Source organism: Leuciscus leuciscus (genome assembly GCF_965113295.1).
Source record: "Leuciscus leuciscus genome assembly, chromosome: 22".
NCBI lineage: Eukaryota > Metazoa > Chordata > Actinopteri > Cypriniformes > Leuciscidae > Leuciscus > Leuciscus leuciscus.
In genome coordinates, this window is record NC_138746.1 from 2,362,318 (window position 1) to 2,388,545 (window position 26,228).

The 26,228-nt window shown below is 36.1% G+C and overlaps 2 protein-coding genes and 1 long non-coding RNA gene across 3 annotated transcripts in view; 1 reads left to right on the plus strand and 2 right to left on the minus strand.

Annotated features, from left to right (window-relative positions):
• b3galnt2 (beta-1,3-N-acetylgalactosaminyltransferase 2) overlaps positions 1-2,705 on the plus strand; it is a 28,747-nt gene extending 26,042 nt beyond the window's left edge. The window contains exon 12 of the mRNA XM_082153410.1: positions 2,224-2,705. Within this exon, the coding sequence (XP_082009536.1) occupies positions 2,224-2,352 (129 nt within the window). The 3' untranslated portion in view covers positions 2,353-2,705. The remainder of the gene's footprint in view (positions 1-2,223) is intronic.
• LOC309486273 overlaps positions 1-26,228 on the minus strand; it is a 163,156-nt gene that overhangs the window by 89,776 nt on the left and 47,152 nt on the right. The gene's annotated exons all lie outside the window — the stretch shown is intronic.
• Positions 8,748-26,228, minus strand: part of ggps1 (geranylgeranyl diphosphate synthase 1) — a 41,802-nt gene continuing 24,321 nt past the window's right edge. Inside the window, exon 4 of the mRNA XM_082153472.1 lies at positions 8,748-10,783. Within this exon, the coding sequence (XP_082009598.1) occupies positions 9,968-10,783 (816 nt within the window). The 3' untranslated portion in view covers positions 8,748-9,967. The remainder of the gene's footprint in view (positions 10,784-26,228) is intronic.

A 26,228-nucleotide genomic window follows, 5' to 3' on the forward strand; every position in this document is an offset into this window, starting at 1 on the left:
GCACTAAAAGACTGCTTTAAAACTTTCACTGAGACCTCAAACAGAAAGCACAAAGCCTGTCTTTAAATTTAATTTCGTTTTGTATTAATTGTATCTTAATTTTGATCAATGTTTCATCAACCAATTGTCTGGATTTAATAAATAAGTAAATATATTAGAAAATAGATAATCACTACACGAAGGCGCCGGCGGGTAAACCTGGAGTTTGTCTCATAAATGAACCGAAACTCAGCGTATAGCCTACTTGCCTGACAGACCTGAGACATATATAAAGCTTGAAATGTCTACTTTTAAACAGAACAATTCAAAACGAAAGAAAACAGACTGCTCTCTTATGTAATCCGTATGTGCATTTCTCTCTGGGGCGTTCAATACTGCGAAGATCGCGAGTCAGCATCTTTCCAGCCGACACAGACATAAAAAAAATGGTTTATTAGTAAACAATTAAAATGTCTCCTGCTATATTTTACATATTCATAATCATTCATTTTGCCGGTTCGTTGTGACAGCTTTTAGGTGCGTTATTGGCAGCGCCACCCTTAGGCCTACATGTTACATGAACGCATCAGCACCGAAAACATGGAGATTTTTTTCTTTAGGCGCGATGTTAGAGGACGCTGCTAATAAAGTTGCTAGTATGGCCTACACATTGGATTCACGTTTATTATTATAGGCTATTTAAAAAAAATACCCCATTTTTTATGCCGTTCGTATCATTTTATTTTGTTGTATTTATCCGCCACACCTTGGCCGGTCCGTGAAAATATTGTCTGATATTAAACCGGTCCGTGACGCAAAAAAGGTTGGGGACCGCTACAAAATGTAGATTTTTTTCCTTTTTTGGAGCGAGCGGGGGGCGATTTGAGTGGAGCGCGAAGCAAACTGCGCTGAGCGAAAATGAGCGGAGCGGCCTGATGTAGCTTTGAGCGGGGGAGCGGAGGGGTGAACAGTTCCATGAGCGATGAGTGGAGATTCTCACCGCTCCACTCCGCTCATATGCTGAAGATTTAGGCCTAAATAACTGATCTCCCGGTAATATAGTGTCCTACTCTGCCCCTCCTCATGATGATGTATTTGCAGCTGTTTCTATAGAAAAATGCTGTGTCACTCGCACGAGTGCGCCCAAATATTTTTTCACGTTCGCACGCCGAAATATTTACTCGCATGTGCGAGTGAAATGGGCGCACTGTAGAGCCCTGTATATATATAATAATCTATATGTGATCTAAAATGAACGTTAATAGATATGTATATATATCATATATATATCAATACATATCAATTATTATTATTTCATCTCATTTTTCAGCTGCACACCTTCAGAAACCAACTACTGCCTTTATGTATATATATATATATATATATATATATATATGATAATATACATATGATCTAAAATAAACGTTAATATATGTATATGTATATATGTATATTATATATGTATATAATGAGAAAGTATATTTAGATATATTATTATTATTATTATTTCAAAACCAACTATTGCCTTGATTTTATATAAATATAAAATTTCATGTGTAATTCTTTGGCAGTATTGATTGTAAACACAATCATGCCTATTTTAAGTACTTTAAAACTGAAATTAAAAAAAAAATATATATATATAAAAACTACCATATATGACTAAATTGTGCGTATATTGAGCCTGAACACAAGTCTCTTGTTGATGTCGAGGGTTTAGTGTCCTGCAGCTCGGCTGGCTCATGCTGATCTGTGCAGCAGTCACGTGTTTCGTCATTCCTGTATTTTTGCAGCTCGTATGAATAAGTGGATAAAGGCATCTGACAAATTCAATTCAAACTCAAAGCGATACATTATTAAAGGTCATTATGCATTGCATTAAAGGCCTATATTTGATCAGTTCGTGCATTAACTGCACACTGTAAGAAGTGTTCAGTTCGTTCACTTAAAAAAAAAAAGTGTAAACCCGTTGCTTTAAAATTAAGTAAATAACGTAATGCTTAATTGAAAAAATTAAGTTATGTGAACTAGACAATTCCACATTACTTAATTTTTTCAATTAAGCATGAAGTGATTTTACTTAATAATATTAAGGCAACGGGTTTCCTCAATTTTTTTTAAGTTAAGTCAACTGATCACTTTTTACAGTGTGGGAATCAAACCATGACATTGTTATAGGATTATAATGGGTTCTAATGTGTGTGTGTGTGTGTGTGTGTGTGTGTGTGTGTGTGTGTGTGACAGGATTCAGGCTGGCTGTGTGAGAAGGAGTGTTTCGTGGACATGTTGTCGTCTCCGCAGCATTCGGCTCAGGAGCTGCGCTCGCTTTGGGAACGGAAGAGAAAGTGTGGCGATCCCTGCGGATGCTCCTGAACACTGATGTTTCACACTCAACACTTCACTGATGCGTTGGAGATTTCTCTTCTCGTCTTCAAGAGGCTCCACATTTCCCCCAGTAATACTAATGTTCTCTTGTCCTTTTCTGTTATTGGTCACAGGCTGGCTTTGAGGATCGTGACATAAATACAGGGTTTGTGAATCGTCAGGGCAGCTTTCCTGTTCTTTATCTTGTCACGTGTCTTTCTGTCACTTTGCCTTCTTTATTGCGGATGAGTTCTCGAAATCACCAAACACGCAAACCCTTTTCACTGCTTTTAACTGAGCTGGACGCCAAAATTGTTACACTGAAATGTTCATTTATGAACAATAAAAACATTGCAACAGGTTGTAAATGTGTCTGTTTGTGTGATGACGAATCAGCGTAAAGCAACTTCTTACGTCAGAACGGAGGCTCTCTATTGGCCAGCATCACACACATGACCAGCGTCGGCCAATAGTGAGCCTCCGTTCTGACGTACAACCCAGAAGCGCTGCGCTGTTACACTACGTGAACTCACTCAGAGAAACACAGATGAAAATAAAGAGTTGAATAAAGTCATTATTTTTGCACACAAAAAGTATTCTCGTCGCTTGATAAACTTAAGGTTGAGCCACTGTAGTCACTTGGACTATTTTAAACATTGTCTTTACTAACTTTCTGGGCCAGCAAGTTTCAATAACAGAGAAGCCTATGGAGGAGTGAGACAGCTCTCAGATTTAATAAAAAATATCTTAATTTGTGTTCTGAAGATGAACGAAAGTCTTACGGGGTTGGAACAACATGAGGGAGAGTAATTACTGACAGAACTTTCATTTTTGGGTGAACTAACCCTTTAATGCAAGACACTTATAGATGATTAGGGTCAAAATTAACAAATATATATCTCCATACATACTTGCATTAAGAATTGCATATTACAAGTTTTTTTAAATGTTATGTTAAATATGCAAATGATGCATTATCTAATAAACCATGCACTCATTTGCATACATTTCCAGAACAGAAATCTGAACACTGGATAAAGCCAGTTTTAAAATTCAAAAAATCTTTGATTTTGTTGAGTTGCAGGTTTTCACAGAGGGGATTTTGGATTTCTCTATTCATCATTCCATAAATCAGAACAAAAAACTAATATTTTCACCATGTTTTAGGAATAAAGTGTTCTATGAATCAGGTAAACAATATATGAACAAACCTTCAGAATATAGATGTGAAAATTGAAGTGTGGTGTGTGTGTGAAGCTGATGAAGAGGAGATTTCTGACTCAAACTCACAGCCTTTAAAGATATGGATTGAATTTAAAATCTCGCAAATATATAAAGTCCAATAATAAAATAGCCCAAAATGAACTATCGCACACACAAAAAAACTGTAGTGTAGTGTCTTGCCTTAAAGGGATAGTTCACCCAAAAATAAAAATTATATCATCCTCAAGTTGTTCTAAACCTGTATGAATTTCTTTCTTCTGTTGAACACAAAAGATATTTCCTGAATGTCAGTAACCACACAGTTTTGGACCCCATTGACTTCCATAGTATATTTTTTGTATATTATCAACCCATATTGTTCAGAATATCTTATGTCACCAGTTTAACTAGCCTTCGCGAGCTTTTTCAGTAAGATTCTTGGATTTGAAAAAGTCGCTGGTGAACAAATGTTTATACTGTCGCCGTTAAGCTTTTAGAAATCACAGTTAGCAGGAGGTGATATGAGGTTATAGAGCCCAAATCAAATGCTGTAATGTGGTTTGTTTCATATTTAATGCGTCACTGCATCCAGATTTACCTCAAACACAGAACCATCATCAGTGAGCTCGAGTTCATGCTGGGATTTTCTACCTCTCGATGCCAAACTTGCTCAGCGTTTCTCTCCACATGGTGTCAAAAATTATTCGTAACTGAAATGAGATATGGCTGATTGTTTTTCATATCTCCTTTTCCCAATGAAGGCCCTGTTATAGCATTCCCTCAATCCTCTGTAAAGTACATCACCTCAAAATACACGAGAACTTCTCGGTTTTTCTCGACTCTGTCTGAGTGAAATCTTTCGTCTGTTTCCGCATGTTATTCTCAGAGCTTTTAGTGAACGAACAGGGAGACGAGAACTAAGAGCTTGTGCGGAAACTATTCTGAGCTGCTTTGACAACACGCATCATTTCAGTTTAATGCCTCCATCTGGAGTCAGAATTATATAATCCCATAATTCAGTCCAAACGAATCCTGGCATGTTTTAAAATTTTAATATGTTTTAAAGTTTTTTAAATGTAAAATGAAGAACTAGAAGAGGAAGTCTGATGAAGTTTTAATAGTTGAGCCGTTTGAAGGTTCAAGAGTGTCGGATGTATGTCGCGCTAACGAGGAACTCTCACTCTTTTGTAAAGTTTATGTAATCTTAAAATAACTGTTCTTTCAATAACATTTATAGAACGTTCTTCTAATATTTACACTGCAAATGTGGCACAGAATCACTTCAGAGCTGGTGTTTAGGCGTCTTTACACACTTTTAAATGCATAATTACACAGCAATTACAACTGTAAAGTTTGATCATACACTGCAAAAATGCTTTTCTTAGTATTTTTGTCGTTTCCAGTCTAAATATCTAAAAATTCTTAAATAAAGATGCATTTACTAGATGAGTAAAATACCATACAATATTATGTCTTGTTTTCTGGGGATATAAATCAAAATTAAGAGATTTGTTGCTTAAAAAAAAAGCAAAATTATCTGCAAATGGGGTGAGAAAAATAATCTTAAACCGAAACAAGATTATTTTTCTCACCCCATTGTCAGATAATTTTGCTTGTTTTAACCAAAAGCTTCACTTAATTTTGAGACATCTTTATTTAAGAATTTGTAGATATTTGGACTGGAAACAAGACAAAAATACTAAGTAAGAAAAGCATTTTTTGCAGTGTAGTGTCTGAGGTGGGTCAGAGCATGCATAATTTGGTCTGGTTTTATTCTGCATTGCATCTTTACATTGAATTTTGAGCAGGCAAAGAGAACAGCCTTAACTTGTGGCAAATGTACACTGCAAATGTGGCACAGACACGCTTCTGAGCTGGCATTTAGGTCTATACACAGACTTTTTAATGCTGCTCAGAGGTGGCATGAATGCATTGTCATTTCAACTGTATAATTTGATAATAGGGGCTGAGGTGGGTCTGAGAAGGCATAATCTGGTCTTTTTGCATCTTTACACTGAATTTTGAGCAGGCACAGATCAGCCTTTACTGCATCTTTATACAGCCAAGCTTAGGCTGCTCTGTGCCAGCTTAAAATTCAGTGTAAAGATGCAATTCCTTATATAAATGTTTATATTATTTGTTATGTTTAATTTTAAACCATATTTTATAGCATTTGTTTTTGTTGAAAATCATTTTAAAATTGTAGTTTAGTAATTTTCAAAGGTATGTATGCTGCTTCAGAACAGCATTAAACAGTCGGTGGTGTAATGTGCATTTTCGTGGTTTTATGCCGCTTCAGATTTGGTTTCTGTGCCGTATTTGCTGTGTAAAGATGCCTAAAGTCAGATTAGTTATGCCTGCAGCCCCACCTCAGCCCCTAGTATCAAATCATACAGTAGTAACTGTTGTGTAAATGCATTTATTCCACCTCTGAGCAGCGTTAAACCGTCCGTGTAAAGACGCCTAAGTGCAATTTTGGAATCGCTTCTGTGCCACATTTGACGTGTTAAGTTGACGTATGCTGTGCATGCAAAGAAGGCTTAAGGCCTGTTCACACCAAGAACTAGGCTATAAAGATAACTTTATTAGCGATGTCGTTCTGTTTATTCTAAGCGCGTGCTTGTCTGCCGCTTTCTGATTGGCTGTCAATGTTTTTATTGTTCTGATAGTGATTCCAGCGATATCGTTTCTCTGTGCCGTTATCGTTACGAGGTGTGATCTCTGCTATTCTTTAATATTAAGAACGATTTTTAGAACTATATCTTTATCGTTATAGTTATCGTCCTGGCTGTGAACGGGCCTTCAATGTTGTTGTTTTTATTATTTGAACATTGTCATAACTTTGAGTGTTCTGACAACAATATTTTCAGAAAGTGATGTTATTTGTAGCCTAATCGAGGAATACGTGTTAACCTTCTTGGAATATTACAAATAAATATTTAAAGAACGTTATATTGTGTGTAAAAATTGAGGTTTGGAGAATGTTTGCACTAACAACATAACCTTAACGACGTTTTAGACACATTGCAAATCACTGTCTTGTTTTTATAACAGATTTGTTAGCTGGATTGCTAGGCAGTTGTAGAGTGTGCTATAGGTTGTTGCTAGATGTATTTTTAAGGATATTTACATTACAATTTAACACAATCATTATTATTTTCATATGTAGTGGTGGTCATAAGGTCTGTATTAGTTGGGACAGTGTTTGAGCAATTGTATCTTGGTTTTTTGCTTTACCTGCTCATCATCATCATCACAGCAGTAGCTCAATCACCTCATCAAGCTGAACAGCTGCAGCGAGTCTAGATCCTGACCAACACCACAACAGTCCAATACTCCTCAAACACTGCGCTTTTCATGCTAAAGGTTTAGTTTTTTATTTTAATGTGTCGTTTTTATTGATAATGAGTGTGTTGGGGGTGAGGAGAGGCTGAACCCTCGGAGGAAAGCGGATGTTTTTCAGGTGAGTTTCAACATTGGAAGCGTTCAATGATTCGCGTTTAGAACAAGGTTTATTCTCGCTTATTTATTAGGAAAATATTATTCAACCCAAAAGATATTTAGCGTCCCATTCATCTTGCTGACGATTATCGATTTTAGGTCAAATATAGGCTTTTCGCTGTGTATAAAACATACATGATTTCAAAATACGGCATCATCTTAATATTGTATTTGGCACTCTGGGTAGAACTCTACACCAAAATAGACGTCACGTTAAACGCCATATTGCTTATTAAATGGAAAAATAAATAAAATACTTTGAGGGAGTAATCAATTAAATAGGTCATATTTTAATTGTATTTATGAGAGAGGTATTTTCAGTGTTCAATCAACTAAATCATCAACGGCAATATTGAAGAGACTATAACCTCGTTTTCATACGAGAAACATTAAATATTTGAATTTATTTTATTCTACGTCTGGTTCGTCATGAATTTTTCAAACTTCTCCAGGTTTTTCGTCTGATTTTCAAAATAATGTCCCTCTGCGATTTTAAATTAGGCTACTTTTTTTTTAAATAATTTTAAACGCATTCGTGTTCACGATTCTCTTATGTTGGTTAATGGACATGACATGCCGTTAAATGTTTTGCTTAGGCCTATAGGCTATTATATAGCTATATGTTTTACTTCAGGGAAAAACAAAACTGGTTCTTGCTGCAAAAATTCCCCCAAAATGCAAACTTATTGGGCAAATTAACGGAATACACAAAACATTTAAACGAACCGATACTGAGAAACACTGCAGTTTCGTTACTAAATGAATCGTCTATGAATGACTCAAATGAGTCGCTCATTGAGACGCAATTTGGCGCCATCTACTGGCGGTTTTAGTAAATTTTTTTCCATTACATATTTCTATATTCAAAATTGTAATAGTTTAAACATTAATCATAGAATTTCTGCAGTTGTAATTGTAGTGTAAATACAAGGGGGCATATTATCGCACCTTAATGGAAAATATTTATCACTCTTTTAGATGTTTATTTTTTATTTATTTGTTTAAATATAGCTTTTCCTCCATTCTGTTTTAAAGAAAAGAAAATCCTAAGAAACCGCACTCATGTCTGGAGCACAAATGCTGCAGGACGAGATGCACACACACACACACACACACACAGAGTGCACTTTAATTCTGCTCGATACTTGAACAAACCTTTTAACACTAAGTACACCATTAATTCTTTTTCAACATATTCCCATTTAAAGTTATAGTTTTCATTAGTTTCTCTCAGGTTTTTATGTAGTTCGGAAAAACACATTGTCCACACCAACTTGTGAAACCTGAAGTGGCACAGCAAAGCTGGAGCACAAACATTAGAACCGGCATAACTATAATGAGGTTAATAAAACGTGAATTTTTTTCATATTTATAAAATCACTACTTGCTGCCCTGCTCTATTCTAATGTAATTCTAGCTGTTGCTTTTGTGTCTCTATTGCGCCACCAAGTGTTGAGATTCTGTTCGGTCATAAGAGGAAAGAAATGATCAATGATCTGACAATGCAACAGGACTTGTAAGATTAGCATCGTATCAGGAACCGCTACTTTTTACCCACAATAAATATCAAACTAGTAAACACGACAAATATTCTTAATATTACATGAAAGTAGTAGATCTATTCATGCATGCAATGTACATTCGTTTCATCGTCATGAGAAAAACACAGCAGCTCGATACACACTCGAGGAAGACTGTAGTGTATGAAAGTGTGTTTATTCACAGAAGTGTTTCCTGAAAACATTGACCTCAGCTATACGAGTCTAAACACATGTGCACATTTCATCAAAGGTCAAAGCCAGTGACCTTTCATGCATCAAACACTGTGAGATATCATCCCAGTTCACTATCTCAGAGGTATTGGAGCACCAAAAGTGACAGATCCATCTTTAACTCTTACCATCATCAACATCAGTCACCAAAACCAGAAGCTGCTAAAATGTAGAAAGACATGAGCTTCATCCAGGAGTGTAAAAGGCCTCGTTTCAACATCAGCAAAACTACAGGGTACAACAAGATACTTACCCTGTTCACTCGGGAGAGGCAATCAACTCTATTTAATAATATTTGAATGACAAATAAAATTCACAAAAATTGTGCAGGTCACATTTCACCCCAAAATCATAAGAAAAAATACAATACACACACACAGTATATAAACTAATTTCACATTATTGTGTATCTGGACATTCCAATTCTCAAATTATTTTCACTAAATTTTTACTCCATTACAATAAATTTAAACATTCTATTAGAGGCAGTACAACAGACATTTAAATATGTTTAAATATACTACTAATAATAATAATAAGGTAAAAATTATTATTGAAATTATATTATTGTCCTAAATAATTGACACTGCCAAACAAAATGATTAAATGGTAAAGATCCATATAAATTTGGCTTCATTTTGTTAAAGCAAAACAATGTATTTGCTTAGACTTTGAGGTGAAACGAGTGACTGTTCAAACGTTAAACGCGTTTCATCCGACAGTTTGTAACGGTTGTCAGTCATACTGAAGCGAGCAGCATCTCTCCACCAGAACCGTTTCTTCTACACTTCATACTCCAGTTACAACTTGAAATACGAGACAGAATGAGAGACTTTGGACTGAAGGCAATTTGCTGTGGAGAAGAAAAGTTTGAGAAGTCAGTTCAGTGTTCAAGAATCAGTTCAGTGTTCAGACGCGATTCACACCAATCATTGTTTTGCTTGGCTGGCTGCAGCTCCGCCCCCAAGCTATATTGATTGGCCAGCAGAAGCTCCGCCCCCCATGTTCTTTTGATTGGGCAGAAGCTCCACCCCAAACTCTATTGATTGGCCAGCAGAAGCCCCGCCCCAAGCGCTATGGATCGGCCAGCAGAAGCTCCGCCCCATTTTCTTTTGATTAGCCAGCAGAAGCTCCACCCCATGTTCTTTTTATTGGCCAGCAGAAGCCCCGCCCTCAGGCTCTTCCGATTGGCCAGTAGAAGCCCCGCCCTCCGGCTCTTTATACATGCGACTCAGATGCTCCATCAAGGCCTCCAGTTCGGGATTTCCTCCGAGCTCCTTGATGAGCCGATACGCCTCCGCTTCCAGATCCCTCAGCGTGTGGCGCGTGTACGCGAACGATCCCACCTTCTCCAGGTAGTCGACGCAGTAGCGTTTAATATCCAGGTTCTCCGTGCGCTGCCTCAGGATATTCTGCACCTGCGTGCTCTCGGGACGGGACCAGATGGCGTGAATAGTGGGGAAGGAGAACTTTCCTTCCGTCAGGTCTTCGCAGAAGCTCTTGTTGGCGGTGTACTCTCGTGAATTCAGGTTGGCGTAGTCGTCCCGTATCTGAAAGTAAAGGCCTAAAGTGTCTAAAAGAGGCTTTAGATCATGTTTCCAGTCGGAGAAGAGCTGCATGAGTCCCACAGCGAGGCCGAAGAGCCCGCCGGTCTTCTGGAGCACCATGGCCCGGTACTCGCTCTCGCTGGGACAGGTGTACGTGTCCCGCCAGTGGATGTCCAGGCCCTGTCCACGGTGAAGCTCCAGAAGCTGCCGGGTGAAGACTCGCACCGCCTCGGGGTGCTCCAGCATCAGCACCTTCTCCAGGCCGAGGAAGTAGACGTAGTTGGCGGAGTTGATGACGGACGGGACGCCGTAGATGCTGTGGGCCACCGGATAACCTCGCCGCAGCTTAGAGCTGTCCTCAATGTCATCGATCAGCAGACTCGCATTGTGCAGCATCTCCGTCACCTCGATTATGACCTGGGCAGACCAAAATAATAGATCAGCATGAAAACCACATCAATGATATTCAGTCTACAGGTGTTTTACACGTAGAAATAGTATTAAATAATCAAAATCACTCAAATCATATTCAGAGCGAGTCAGAAACGTGCATTAGCAGATTAGAGCTGGACGATCATATACACACACAGTACCGGTCAAAAGTTTGGAAACATTATTTTGAATGCTTTTGAAAAGCATTAATGCTTAAAAAAAAAAAATCTAAGGCCCGGTTTCACAGACAGGGCTTAGACTAAGCCAGGATTAGGCCTTAGTTCAATTAGGACATTCAAGTAACTTTTATAAATGTGCCTTAGAAAAAACATGATGTGCATCTTGAGACAAAACAATGGCACATTTTTTAAGATATGTCAGTGCAAGTTGCTTTCAGTTAAAACAGCTCAAACATGCATTTTAGTCTCGGACTACCTTAAGCCTTATCTGTGAAACCAGGGGTACATGTTGTAATATTGTGAAATATTACGATTTAAAATGACTCTTTTCTATGTGAATATATTGCAAAATGTAATTTATTCCTGTGATCAAAAGCTGAATTTTCAGCATCATTACTCCAGTCTTCAGTGTCACATGATCCTTCACAAATCACTCTAATATGATGATTTGATGCTCAAGAAACATTTATGATTATTATCAATGTTAAACTGTTGTGCTGCTTCATATTTGTGTGGAAACTGATACTTTTCAGGATTCATTGATGTATAAAGTTAAAAAGAACAGCATTTATTTAAAATATAAATCTTTACTATCACTTTATCAGTTGAACACATTAAAATAATGTTTCCAAACTTTTGAACGGTATGTTATATCACAAATCTCAACTACCAGATTTTTATTTATTTAAGGAAACAATTTAATTTAATCAATTTAAAACTAGAATATTATATCACTACACAGTATTAATAAATATAGGACCATTTAAAACTTAAAACCATTTTACATGCAACGGTAATCAATTTACTATGATAGCTCACGCCTAATGTTTTATATAAAAAGGAAAAAAAAAAGTTCTCACTGTATTTCACATAAACATTAAATAGTGTTTTTTAAAAGTTATATTATCATTGCATTGCATAACTAAATAAAGTTGTATTAGATCCAACTTTATCCATATACTATTACTTACAGTTCTTGAAGCAATATATACTATAACCAATCTAGTTTTTTTTAGTTGCAAATGTACCTATTATTGCACAGCTTTTTATATAAAGTATGTCCAACTTTCAGCATTCATACAGTATACGCGCACAAATAGCCAATTTTAACTGCTTGCATCATCATAAAATATAAGCTGTCACCCATCTCTGCTAAATGCAATATTAGAAACATTATTATACATCATGATTTTCTGTAAAGCTACTTTGAATTATTGTGTACTGTGAAAAGCACAACATATAAAATTTGACTGACAACAATGATTGACAGGCCTACTCACCTGTCAATCAAAAACTGCTTTTAATCTGAAATGCTGAAATACACACATAAACAAGCCGGCAAACAATACTTTGATATGACTGAGATCAACATGGCTCAGATCATGTGACGGGTCAGTTGTGAAGTCTGTGTGTATGTGATGTGTATGCAATCACAGGACTTAATACTAGATGTAAACACAGTCCATCTCAGATGTTCAGCAGAGACGTGTACTGACCACACGAGGTGTAATGTAGGTGACGGCCAGCAGAGAGCAGCAGCGGCTCACACACACACACACCAGTGATGCGCGGGTCAATGTATAAACAATCCGCACCCGACCGACGTTTTCAACTAACCCGCCCGCAACTCGGACCGCAAAAAAAAAAGAAGAAAATATTGTACCCGACCCGCTTCCTGACCCGCATTTTTTTAAAGTAGTAAATGCATAGCAAGAAGTACACATGACAAAGCCAGCACTTTGGTCATCATCTTTCATTATTTCGGCAAATGTCTCCCACATTTTGCTCTTTCTGTTTTTTGTATTTGCGGAGCTTCCACTCCCCAGTCTTCACCTTTTCTCTTGCCGCCTCCATCTCTACCTGCAGACTGAGCTCGTGCCTTCGCGCCAGTTATTCAGCCAATAAAGTGTAGCAGGCCTATGTATTTCATAGAAAATTGCATGTGAGCGGAGTGTGGAGCGGGAGCGAGCGGGCGGATCTTGGACAGAGCGCAGAGCGGCATTTTTAAAAGGATGGAGCGTCGCCCTATTTCCCGCTCCAATTTCGCTCCGCGCACACCACGATTCTGAAGCATGCTCAGCCTGACTCAGTTGATGACTGCAAGATGGATTCTATTTTCAGTCAAAACTCGGCTCAATAATGGAGTTCAAAAAGTAGGCTACTTCAAAAAGGAAAATAAGAAGTCATACAGGTAGGCTACACTATAATATAAAACTAACTATAATGTGGTAGAAGAAAACGAATGTGGAGACATCGTTTCAGTCAGTAAAGATTCATTTTGGAATCTAAAAAGACACATCTCTCGAAAACATGCAGTGTGCTATCTGAACACGCTGGGAAGAAAGCAAAAGGTTAGCAAATTGAATGGCCTACGGTAACTTGTAACAAAGTGTAAATTAAATATAGTGTAATATTCAAACAATTGATACAAGCCCATTTCAATTTTAATCCTGCGCGCTGCGCAAAAGTTCAGTTATAAGAATGTTGGCCTAATAGAATTTAGCCAACTTTTAAAACGTTTATGTATATTTTTTTATATTTTTGTTTATATAAATTTTATTTATATTATTAGGCCCATTTATTCGTTTTATTTTACAGCAGTTTATGTGTACAATGGATATAAGCCCATTTAAATTTTAATCGTGCGCGTTGCGCAAAAGTTAACTTATCAAAATTCTGGCCTAATAGTAAATTTATTTAAAAGAAATGTATGTAGGCTATATTTTTGTTTATATAATTGTTATTTATATTATTAGGCCCATTTATTCGTTACATTTTACAGGACTTTGTGTAGGCTATATTCCTTATAGCCTATAGGCCTAATTTGAAATAAAACATTTCTATTTGAAAAATGTTGTTGTTGCTCATTAGTTGTTTAGGAGGTAAGGCTGTGGTCTAAGCTAACAGTGATATACATGTAGATTTTTTTTCCTTTTTTGGAGCGAGCGGGGGGCGATTTTGGTGGAGCGCGGAGCAAACTGCGTTGAGCGCTGAGCGATAATGAGCGGAGCGGCCTGATGTAGCTTTGAGCGGGGGAGCGGAGGGGTGGACAGTTCCGTGAGCGATGAGCGGAGATTCTCACCGCTCCACTCCGCTCATATGCTCTCTAGTACTATATAAATTACAAAGGTTTAATTGGCATCTTTATTTCAAACGACCCGACCGACCGCGACCCGAATATCATTAAAAATATTTTTGGATGACTCGTAACCGCGGGTGACCGCGGGTGACCGCAGGCACCCGCTCATTTCGGATCAACCCGCGCATCACTGACACACACACACACACACACACTGCACTGTATTACACAGGAGTGTTTACAATCAGGGTGTGTCTGAAATGCAGACTTTCCATCAGTGTGTGTTCAGTGAAGGTCATCACACACGTTCAGGAGACGTCCTGAGAGCAGAACTACATCACTGATCATTAAATGCAGGATTACTGTGTAAGAAAAAGGTGTTTGTCTAAAACCACAGAAACTTTATTGCGCACACATACCCATAGGCCTACTGAGAGTTTACATTTATGCATGATATACAATTAAATAATTATTGGAAACCAGAGATCCAAAATTATATTAAAATAAAGTAAATTAAAAGCTAAATCTAAATTTAATGTAGTAATTTATTTTATTTTTTTAAGTTAAATGCATAGAACTACTAATATATACAGGCCAATTTAAAATATGAAATTATAACCATTTGTATGCAACTAATTAAATCTTAATGACCGCCCACTGCTATTTCATTTTATTAATATAATGAAAAAAAGTCATAACTTCACTCCAAAGACATACATTCATTGTATTTTACACACATTAAATCTAAACCAAGCTTTCCTTTTGGGAAGATAACAGGCGAGTATCTCACATAATCATATAATATAATAATAAAATGTACAATTTATTATTGTCACTTGTGCTAATCAATTTAAAAGCATTATATCGGGTGTGATACTGATATTGGTGCATCCCTACTATTAGATTAGAGAAAAAAGAAAAACATTATGAACATGTCAGTGTAGAACAATTTATTAGTTATTTTAATGCATCAGTAATTAAATCTCAATATGATGGCCTACTGCTGAAAAACACTTTTAAATTTATATAATGTAAAATATACTCTCTCTCTCTCACTCAATCTATCTACATTAATATTTTTCACAATATAGTACAAGAGAGAATATATGATATCTCACTTAATTCTATAAATTCTATATACGATTTAAACACTTATATCGAATACCATTAATCCAGGAAGAACAGGTGAAGATCTTGACGAGTGAATCTGCGTTCAGCACTGACACACACACACACACACACACACACACACACACACACACACACACACATGAGCGCTGATGGGGAACATATGGTGAGCAGAGGGGAGGCTGGGTAACGGATTCACTTGTTAAAGTGATCATCGATGACACCGGAGCTTGAGTCGAGCAGTGTGTGCGTGTGTGTGTGTGTGTGTGTGTGTGTGTGTGCTGCGTCAGCGCTCTGAACACGACCTCAGGTGACCTGTTACTCCACAGACAGGACAACAAACATGCTTTTACTGACTAAACACACACACAAACACACACACACACGCAGTAAATCACAGCAGCGTGAGCCAAAACAAATCCATGCAACCTGTGTGGATACTCGAAATATTTAAGCCTACATTTAAGATTCATGCATTTGAATTTGACAGAAAATTTCCATTCATTTAAATTAGTTTTGTCAAACTAATAATTGCATATGCCAGGCATGCAGATTTCTGCAACAGTGCTAATAAACTGAATGCATTTTAAAAACACAATAACCAGGTTTATATATTTGTCAATCAGATTTGTTTCAATCCAATACATTAACTAATTGAATAGTGCTTGATTGACAGCTAGCCATTTATTAACCATGTTCATACGTAATTGTTGAATGAACAGATTCTAAGAAATAAATTCATTTTGAAAAACTATTTTTGCAAATTTGAGTGCAGAAATCTTACTCGTTTAATTTATTTATGACTGATAAATATGCATCAGATATATATACACATAAAAAACACATGAATCCTAAATTTAACTTTTTTTTGTTTTGTTTTTTTGAATGACACATGCTGTGAAACAGGCCTTTGATTTCCTAAAAGTCACCAGGACCAGAACTGCATTTAGACAAAGTCCACCAGCCCACTGTAGAAACCTTCTGTAAGACAGACTTGAACTTTTCTTTACTTAAAAACGACTAGAAACTAGAAAACTCAACATGGGAACACAACAAAAGCTGCGGCACCGGAACCTCCACCAGGGGGCGTCAGTGTTGGCTTCCGCTTCACACACACACACACACACACACGGGAAAGGCACACCGCCAGCAGAAAGATTTCCGAGACGAAGGGTTGACCTTAACAAGTGTGTATGAAGAGCTGCTCTGAGAAGCTCTCGCACGGAAGCTGACAGTAAACACTAACCATCAGCAGTGGAAGTGTCTGAGACGTGTGGGCAGAGTCAGACGTCTATCTTGAAAACATGCTTCTTATAGTGAGATGCCTCTATAAACACACACACACACACACACACACACACACACACACACACACACACACACACACACACACACACACACACACACACACACACACACACACACACACACACACACACACACACACACACACACACACACACACACACACACACACACACACACACACACACACCTCGGATTCACTGCATATCACTGTGACATCTGTAAGAACAAGCGCTGATGCTGATCTTACTGTCTGAATTCCTTCTAAGATTAGGATTACTACTGAATTTGTCGGCATTTAAGAAGCATTACATCATCCTTCGATGACATCATCCATGTTACTTAGCTCGCTTGCAAATGCCAGCAAAAAATTAATAAAAATCTTAATCAGCCTCTGGTAGTTTTCTAGTTAATCGGTTTGATAGTCTGAATTAACTAAATCATGTTGGGTAAAGAGATCTGATGGAACTGTCGCACTCGAGCAAAAAGATAAAACTGAATTGGTTTACAGAAATTATGCAACGCAATAAAGAACAGGCAAATATGCCCATGCAGTCAATAATTTTATCCCTTAAAACTCATCTTTGATCACCAAAATGACATATTTAAAATGTAAATATAAAAAAAATGTTCTTCATGCCTTAAAATATCTTGAATGTAACTCAACACCCTTGCCTCATTTAGTATGCGTGGTTCTATGAATATGCAAATGAGCCCCGCCTCCACTCACTCACTCAGCTCAGAGATCCACTGGTTGACGATCACACGTTGATCTGATTGATTACAAGGTAGTTTGTGACGTCAGAAACACCAGCGATTTCAAAGCGTGTGTTTGAGACTGTCTTTGGTTCACTGCAGTTTTAAGGAGGAAATACTCAGCAATGCTGTCGACTTATGAATTTACACATGATTTGTCTGAAAGCATATTAAAAACCACATAGACACAAACAACATTAAAAGCTGGATTTACACCACAGACTTTTAGACATTCTTTATAAGCATTGACAATTTTATGACTACAAAGTAATATCCTTAAAATAAAAAATAGGTTGCATTTCCTTTATGCAAAATATAATTTTGTGTTTTTGGTTTTTTGGGGGTGGAAATTTCATTTCATTTCATTTCATTTATTTATTCTCTTTTCATGGTAATGCAACACGAAATGCCACAACAACAATCCACACAAACACAACAAAAATACATTCCATGACAAGAAGAACAGGAGTAGGATGAAGAAAAAAAAATCTTATAAACTCCTACCCCATTCTTATAATAAGAAAGTTACAAATTAGATGGCCTAACCGACATGAAAAAAAATAACTAAATAAATAACAACGACAAAAAAAATAAATGAAAAATAACGCAGACCAGATGTAATCTACTTTCATTTTTAACAATTTTCCTTAATTTTTTTTTGTTTGTTTTACTATTAATTCTGCTTACACAACACTAAACGAACAAAAACAACATTAATGCAATAATGACAACTCTGGCATCAAAGACAATGACGAGACCATGATCATTCATATTATAGTTTTAAGAATTTTCACCATCATCTTTATACAAATTAAGTATCTTCTCTTTATACTTATATTTAAATCGAACTATATTTGAACAACATTTTAAATCATTCTCTAGACAATTCCATCTTTTCACACCAGAAATTGAAACACACATTTGTTTGAGGGTATTTCCAGCAAAAGGTTGTTTAAAATCATTATTTCTTCTACTTGTCTCACTATTTATAGTAAAAAGGGTTTGCAGTCCATGTGGTAACAAGCAATGTTTTGCTTTATGAACAACTAATAAAGTTTGTAAAGAAACCAAGTCCTTCAATTTAAGTAGTCCTGACCTCAGAAACAGTCCTGTAGTATGTTCTCTTGGAGCAACTCCATTAATTATCCTTATTGCCCTTTTTTGCAAAATGAATAAGGGCATTAAATTAGTAAAATATGAATTACCCCATACCTCCAAACAATACATCAAATAGGGCAAAATAAAGGAACAATAAAGGATTCTCATTGCTTTATAATTTAACATAAACTTTACTTTACTCAAAACAGCAATATTTTTACACATTTTATTTCTTACGTAGGCTATATGTGATTTCCATTTAAATTTTTCATCAATGAGTACTCCTAAAAACCTAAATTCTGACACTCTCTCAATAGTTATTCCATTTAGATTCAAACAAACATTATCAGAACATTTTTGATTCGTAAACAACATAAATTTAGTTTTACTTAAATTTAACGACAGTTTATTTTTGTTAAACCATTTCTGAAGTAGGACCAATTCTTGTTCAATAGTTTTGATTAAGATTTTTAAGTTCTTCCCCGATACAAAAAAATTTGTATCGTCCGCAAAAAGAACAAAACATAAAATCTTTGATTCATCACAGAGATCATTAATGTATAAAATAAATAATTTAGGCCCCAACACAGAGCCTTGAGGGACTCCACACTGTATTGTTTCCAACTTAGATTCATGGCCTAAATACTCTACATATTGTTGTCTATTTTCTAAATAACTAATAATCCAATTTAATACTACACCTCTAATTCCATATGTCTGTAATTTAGATATCAATATTCCATGATCGAGAGTGTCAAAGGCCTTTTTAAGGTCAATAAAAACTCCAACTGTGTGATTTTTATTCTCCAATTCTGTAGTAATGTCCTCTGTGATTTTCATCAAAGCCATAGCTGTTGAGCGGGTGCTACGAAACCCAAACTGATTATCGTTTATCAAAGAATGTTTTTCAAGAAAATAATCCAATTTTTTAACAAAAAGCTTCTCCAGAATTTTTGAAAATTGGGAAAGCAAAGATATAGGCCTATAATTTGTAAGACTATGCCTATCACCAGTTTTAAAACAAGGAATAATTTTAGCCACCTTCATTTTATCTGGAAAAAAACCTGTATTAAAAGACAAATTAATTATATATTTTAATGGTCTAATAATGCAACGTAGAGTTTCTTTGACAATATACATATCTAAGCCATCACTATCACATGAATTTTTACTTTTTAATTTAGAGACAGTGGAAATAATTTCACTCTCACTAACTTCGTCAAAAAAAATGGATTGCATGACTCTGCTTTCACCTATCCAGCTTTTATTATGTAATGGTATAGTTTTGGCAAGATTTGGACCAACATTAACAAAAAATGAATTAAATTCATCAGCCATTTTTTCACCACATATCTCGACATTCTGTTCATTCATTAAATATAATGGCTGACTATAATTCATTTTACTGCCTATAACCTCCCTTAAAACTTTCCACATATTTTTGATATTACTTTTGTTTTCCATCAACAAGTTTATATAATAATCTTTCTTTGCACGTCTCATTATAGTAGTCAACTTATTTTTGTAAGCTTTATATTTATTTTCTACATTTACCGTCCGATATTTTACAAAATCCCGATAAAGCTTATTCTTCTTTTTACACGATTTCAATATACCTTTCGTTAACCAAGGTTTATTATTATTTCTTGCTTTATCATTCAATATTTTTATTGGGCAATTATTATTATATAACCATAAATACTTTTTCAAAAATAATTCATATGCCTTATTTACATTATTTGTACTATAAACATTGTCCCAGTGTTCTTTCATTAGATCATCCCTAAATCTATTTAATCTTTCCTCAGTTCTTAACCTAATAACTTTACTATACTTTTCTTTATTTGTTTTTACTTCACAGAAGTGAGTTACAAATATCGGTAAATGATCCGTTGTATCATTTATCAAAAGACCACTTTTGACCGTTTTTTCAAATATATTTACAAAAATATTATCAATTAACGTAGCACAACTGGAAGTTATTCGGCTAGGCTTAGTAATAGTAGGATAAAGGCCTCTACTGTACATTAAATCTAGAAAATCTAAACTACTAGTATGATTTGACACATTCAAAAGATTTATATTGAAATCCCCACAAATTATAGACACTTTATTTTCATTCAACCCAAATAATAATTGCTCCAGCTTGTTATTAAATGCTGTAATACTAGATCCTGGAGTTCTATATATGCATGTGACAACAATATTCCTCTGTTTCTTCATTTCGATCTCAACAGTTAAACATTCCATTAAATCTTCTGTTGCAGTAGTCATACACTCAATTGTTTTGCATTTCAGATCACTACTAACATATAGAGCAACCCCCCCTCCTCTCTTATTAATCCGATTAACATAAAATAATTCATAACCCTCAAAATGAAATTCCACACCTTTCTCATCCGTTAACCAAGTCTCAGACAAAGCTATAACAGTAAATTTATTTTGTAATGTGTTCAAATAATCATGTATTTTACCAAAATTTGAATACAGGCTTCTACAATTCAAATGAATAAGAGAAAATGAACCAGCCGTTTCTATATTACTAATAAATTCTGCGTCTGTGTAATATTTACATGTATCATTTATGTTTGGAAATAAATTAGACTCCGAGTCCAGTTCATCATAGTCATAGACACATCCTTCTGAATTTTCAGCTTGTGTAGGGATATGTTCACACACTGCGGACATTGCACTCATTTATACAAATTAGCGCTTGCCACAATGTAATCTCCACATACCTTATTCAGTATTTGTCTTTTCGTTTTCATAACTGACCAATGAAAGTCGAAGTGATTCAACGCTGGTTGTTATTTCCCCAGCAGGAGCATGTTTGCTCCTACTGTGGGGGGACTGCCATCCTACAGCCCGCAGCGCTGAGTCCCAATCCGGCTCTTTTCTTGGAACTTCCATCGTTACGCCAAAGTCCTTTAATCCCTCAGCTGCTTTTCGAGGGTTTTCAAAAATTTTAGTCTTTCCATCCTGCAGAAACAGCATGAGTTTTGCGGGGTAGAGAATGCGAGACTTGATTTTCCTCTCCTGGAGTTGTTTCCTTGCACTCCTGTATTTTGCACGCTCCTTAAAAACATCGGTGGTGTAATCCTCATCAAAATATATCCGTTGATCCTTGATCCGTGATGAACATGATGAAATGATAGACATTTTCATTTGATAGACATGATAGACATTTCCGTGATGAAATGACAGACATTTTTGGGGGGATTCACCCACTTTTATTGAATCATTTGATAAAATTCTGACGTCTGAAGTGCATTAACTCATATTATAACACACTGAGGTCCAATCACAAACTCCTAAGAAATTCCCAAAACATCTCATGAAAACAGGATTTCTGCCACTTAATATGCAACATAATTATTGATCTTGAATGAGCTGGATGATGACATACATTTTTGCAGAACTGCTTTATAGAAGATGAAATTAATAATTGATGATCTTTACAACCGAACAACATCCGAAATGCATAATTTTCCTGTTATCACTGTAAAGCTGCTTTGAAACAAACTGTATTGTATAAAGCGTTATAGAAATAAAGCTGCCTTGACTACTTTGAACCCTCTTCACTTACTCATACTCTCTCACACACACACACACACACACACACACACACACACACACACACACACACACACACACACACACACACACACACACACACACACACACACACACACACACACACACACACACACACACACACACGAAACTGGGTGAGAGAACAAGTCCTCGAGTCTAAAGAAATATAGAGCTCAGCAAGAAACAGTCAATATTTGGTTTCAGGCAGAAAATCAATGTTTGTGAGGAAACAGTGACACTATTCAGTGAATATCCAATACGAGTATTTATGATTTATATTTTTAGATTTCAACCTGTTCAGTTTAGCATGAGCTGAATGGTGAATGAGAAGCGATCAGTGGAGTCGCTGTGTTCGCTCAGACATGCTGACGGGTTCAAGAAGAGTTTACAGTCAGATAAACTAAACCACGCCACAGGCAAGACTCACCCAGACGGGTCAGAAACATGAGCAATCGCTTGATTACCAACCAGCCCTCGAATATGATTCAGAAACAGCCCTCCGCACAGATATCGTGAGGACACAGAAATAGCCACCGCTTCAGATCATTACAATGACGTCAACACTCGCCAGAGGAAAGACTTGAACATGAAAGCTGAACACACACAATCATCTGGTTATTATACACAACAGGGCCGGTTACTGAAATATCCTTCAGATGATGATCCTTAAAAATGGTTTAAAAAAAAAAAATATACACTAAAATGGTTACTGCGACATGACATCATTCCAAATGCATATTTTATTCCTGACAATGATTTGAGGAAAAAAGTGATTATTATTTTTTAGAAAAAAAGTGATTATTATTATTTTTAGAAAAAAATCAATTATGATTTTATATATATATATATATATATTATATATATATATGTGTGTGTGTGTGTGTGTGTGTGTGTGTGTATATATATATATATATATATATATATATATATATGTATATATATATATGTGTGTGTGTGTGTATATATAAAAATTGTGCTTGTTTTTAGGTTGAACAATTTAGCAAAAAAATCTGTGACTTATATAAATTTTTTCTATATAATTAGTTTTATTTAATGATTTATTATTTTTTTTAAATGACTGAAATATAATAATAATAATAATTATTATTATTAATAATGATAATAATAATAATAATAATAATAATTATTATTATTATTAATAATAACTATGGTAATATTACTGCACTGTAAAATACATATTGTTAAATAGTAATTTTTTACAGTACAACTGTAAAATGACAATACTACCATTAATGTCTTAATTTCCTCATTCTGAAATGAAAGCTTACATTACCCATGTTTCCATCGCCCTGTTTTTAATACGCATTTTGAAGTATCGCATCAGAAACGAGAGGGAAGCACCAAATTTCGAGGAGGTGGTTTTTGATGATGCGAATAATAGGAGATGGAAACGCATTAGCCGAATAAATTCTGACGTAGCGAACATTAAACCCATGTGACTAATCGGCTGTTTCCGCTGACGGTGTTTTATTTACTGTTGGTTGCTAGGTTACCAATACCACCATCATCCGCTCGGAACAACTCAATTTGCATTTGTTTGTTTTTTTTGCGAACTTTTAAAAGATTCACTTTTCCAGACTTCGAGGAGGTGGTCTTTGACTAGTGCGAAAAAGAGTTAATGCGAATAATAGGAGATGGAAACGCATTTGCCGACTAAATTCTGACCTAACGAACATTAAACCCATGTGACTAATCGGCTGTTTCCGCTGACGGTGTTTTATTTACTGTTGGTTGCTAGGTTACCAATACCACCATCATCCGCTCGGAACAACTCAATTTGCATTTGTTTGTTTTTTTTGCGAACTTTTAAAAGATTCACTTATCCAGACTTCGAGGAGGTGGTCTTTGACTAGTGCGAAAAAGAGTTAATGCGAATAATAGGAGATGGAAACGCATTTGCCGACTAAATTCTGACCTAACGAACATTAAACCCATGTGACTAATCGGCTGTTTCTGCTGACGGTGTTTTATTTACGGTTGGTTGCTAGGTTACCAATACCACCATCATCCGCTGGAACAACTTGATGGAAACGCACCTAATTTGCATGTTTTTTGCAACTTTGAAAAGATTCACGTCACGTTTGTCGTTTGAATGGAAACCCAGCTAATGAAAAAAATGCAGCTCATGTATTAATTTACATAAACCACTGATTTTTGTTTTGTTTTAATAGTTTCTCATTTGTTTTAATTAATCGTTCAGCTCTAAATCGTAGGCAGAATGTCTGAGCTCCAGTTTTTCACATAAACAAGAGGATGTGATTTTCTTAGGGCTGGGGGGAATTAACGCGTTAATCTTTGCGATTAATGTGAGATGTTTAACGCATTCAAAAAAAATAACGCAATTGATGCAGCACTTTTTTTTCTTTTTTCTCAATGTTCCGCTCCGTGTTTGCGCTGCGCGTTCTGCTCTGTCGTTCAAAATGACCTGCTCTGATGATAATAATAGCTTTGTAGGACTAAACTTAATTTTGATAATTAGGCCTAGTCAAAAAAATAAATCTGTTAGTAGCCTACTGTGGAAGACGAGGGACAGAGAAATCATCCAAATTGAGTCGGGATGATACGACATGATGAACGATTAGCCTAAGGTCGACCTATGTACCTTTTTGAAATTCAACTGACACTTTAACTTTTTTTTTCTTTTTTTATTGTTGGTGCATATAAATAGAAATTATTTATTTTGGCCAATTGGCTTAAGTTCTAAACTAATTGTTACTACTAACTAAACCACCGTTTAATTTAATTAGCTGATTCTATGTTTAAATATTGATGATTACAAGCTTGGGGGAAAATGCGATTAAATCACAGCAAATCGTGCGATTAATTAGTTAATATTTTTTAATCGATTCCCAGCCCTAGATTTTATACTTGCAAGCTCGAAAAATGTCAGAAAAGCACAGCAAAAGTCGCCCATGAGGCGCGCGCACTATATTTAACGGCTTCTGAAGTCATACAATATATCTATTCTAAAATGTCTGATATTTCCCTGACAATCCTACCGTTCCCTAAAGCTCTGAAATAGACAATACAATCATATGCACAACAAAAATAGAGCACTGACGCCATTGCTTCTCATGTGTCACTGTCATCAAACACTGCAAGTCACAGCGGAGCAGAAGATTGAATAAAGACTCGTCATCTGTTCCTCACACATGCACAACTTGTACGGTTCGTTTTCGGATCTTGACTCATGATCTGTCGCTGTATGAGTGAGTCCATTAGTGACTTCAAAGAAAAGATACATCACTTACTTAATTGACTAGAAAATGAATGCATATTAAATCATTCAATCTAAATGTTCCTGCAATGTCAAAATATGAGTGATAGACATTCATCGAATTTGAGGCTCGTCTACTAAATGATTTTGAGTTTCAGACTTAAATGACTCAAAATATCTACTTTATTAGAAACTAAACAAATGGCATCTTCAAAATGACAAGATTCTTGCCTTCATCACAACAAACACAATGAGTGTAAAAACTGTCCCGTATTATGAACATGAAAATTGCTTGAATGATTTAAAATTCACACCATGTAAGGTAGAAGAAAAAAAACCTTACCTGATATAAACAACCCTTATAATGATTCAACTAGAGCTTCTGCACATTACACACATCCAAAGGGAAGATGTTTTCCATTCACGAGATCAAATAAACGTGGAAGTGGAGACGACAGGCTCCGTAAAACAGCGTAACTGACACGAACGCCTGACTTTCCCCTGCCAGAAGAGCTTTAATGAAATATTCAGGATAAAAGGAGAGCTGTTGAACAGCCGGGCGAATGTGATCTGACGGACTTAGCAGATAACATAACGCACTGACGGAGATCAGCTGATTCACAATGACAAGATTAGCATAGCTTAGTGTGGTATGATCGCTAGCAGACTAAAGCCTTCAGTACGTTTGCTAGTTTAATGCTAATTAACAACGCTCGCTATAACAATATATCTGTCCCGTCACATCATATATGCACACAACTTAAAGTCAGCATGAAATCGAAGTCTTTTCTTCCCTATTTGTGACATATATCTGAGTGAAACGCTTGCTGGAACAAGAACAAATGTAGGGCGGGGCTTGGATGATTGTGGTTTGCGATTGGTGGATCTCATGTGATTGACAGGTTGCCCCGCCCTCGTCATCAGAGAAGAGATTCTGCAAGAGGAAGTTGTTCTGATTAAGGTTACGAGTAGAGATGCACGATATATCGGTATCGGCCGATATCGGTAAATTTTTTATGTTATCGTTATCGGCCTGATAAGAAAATTTGGCCG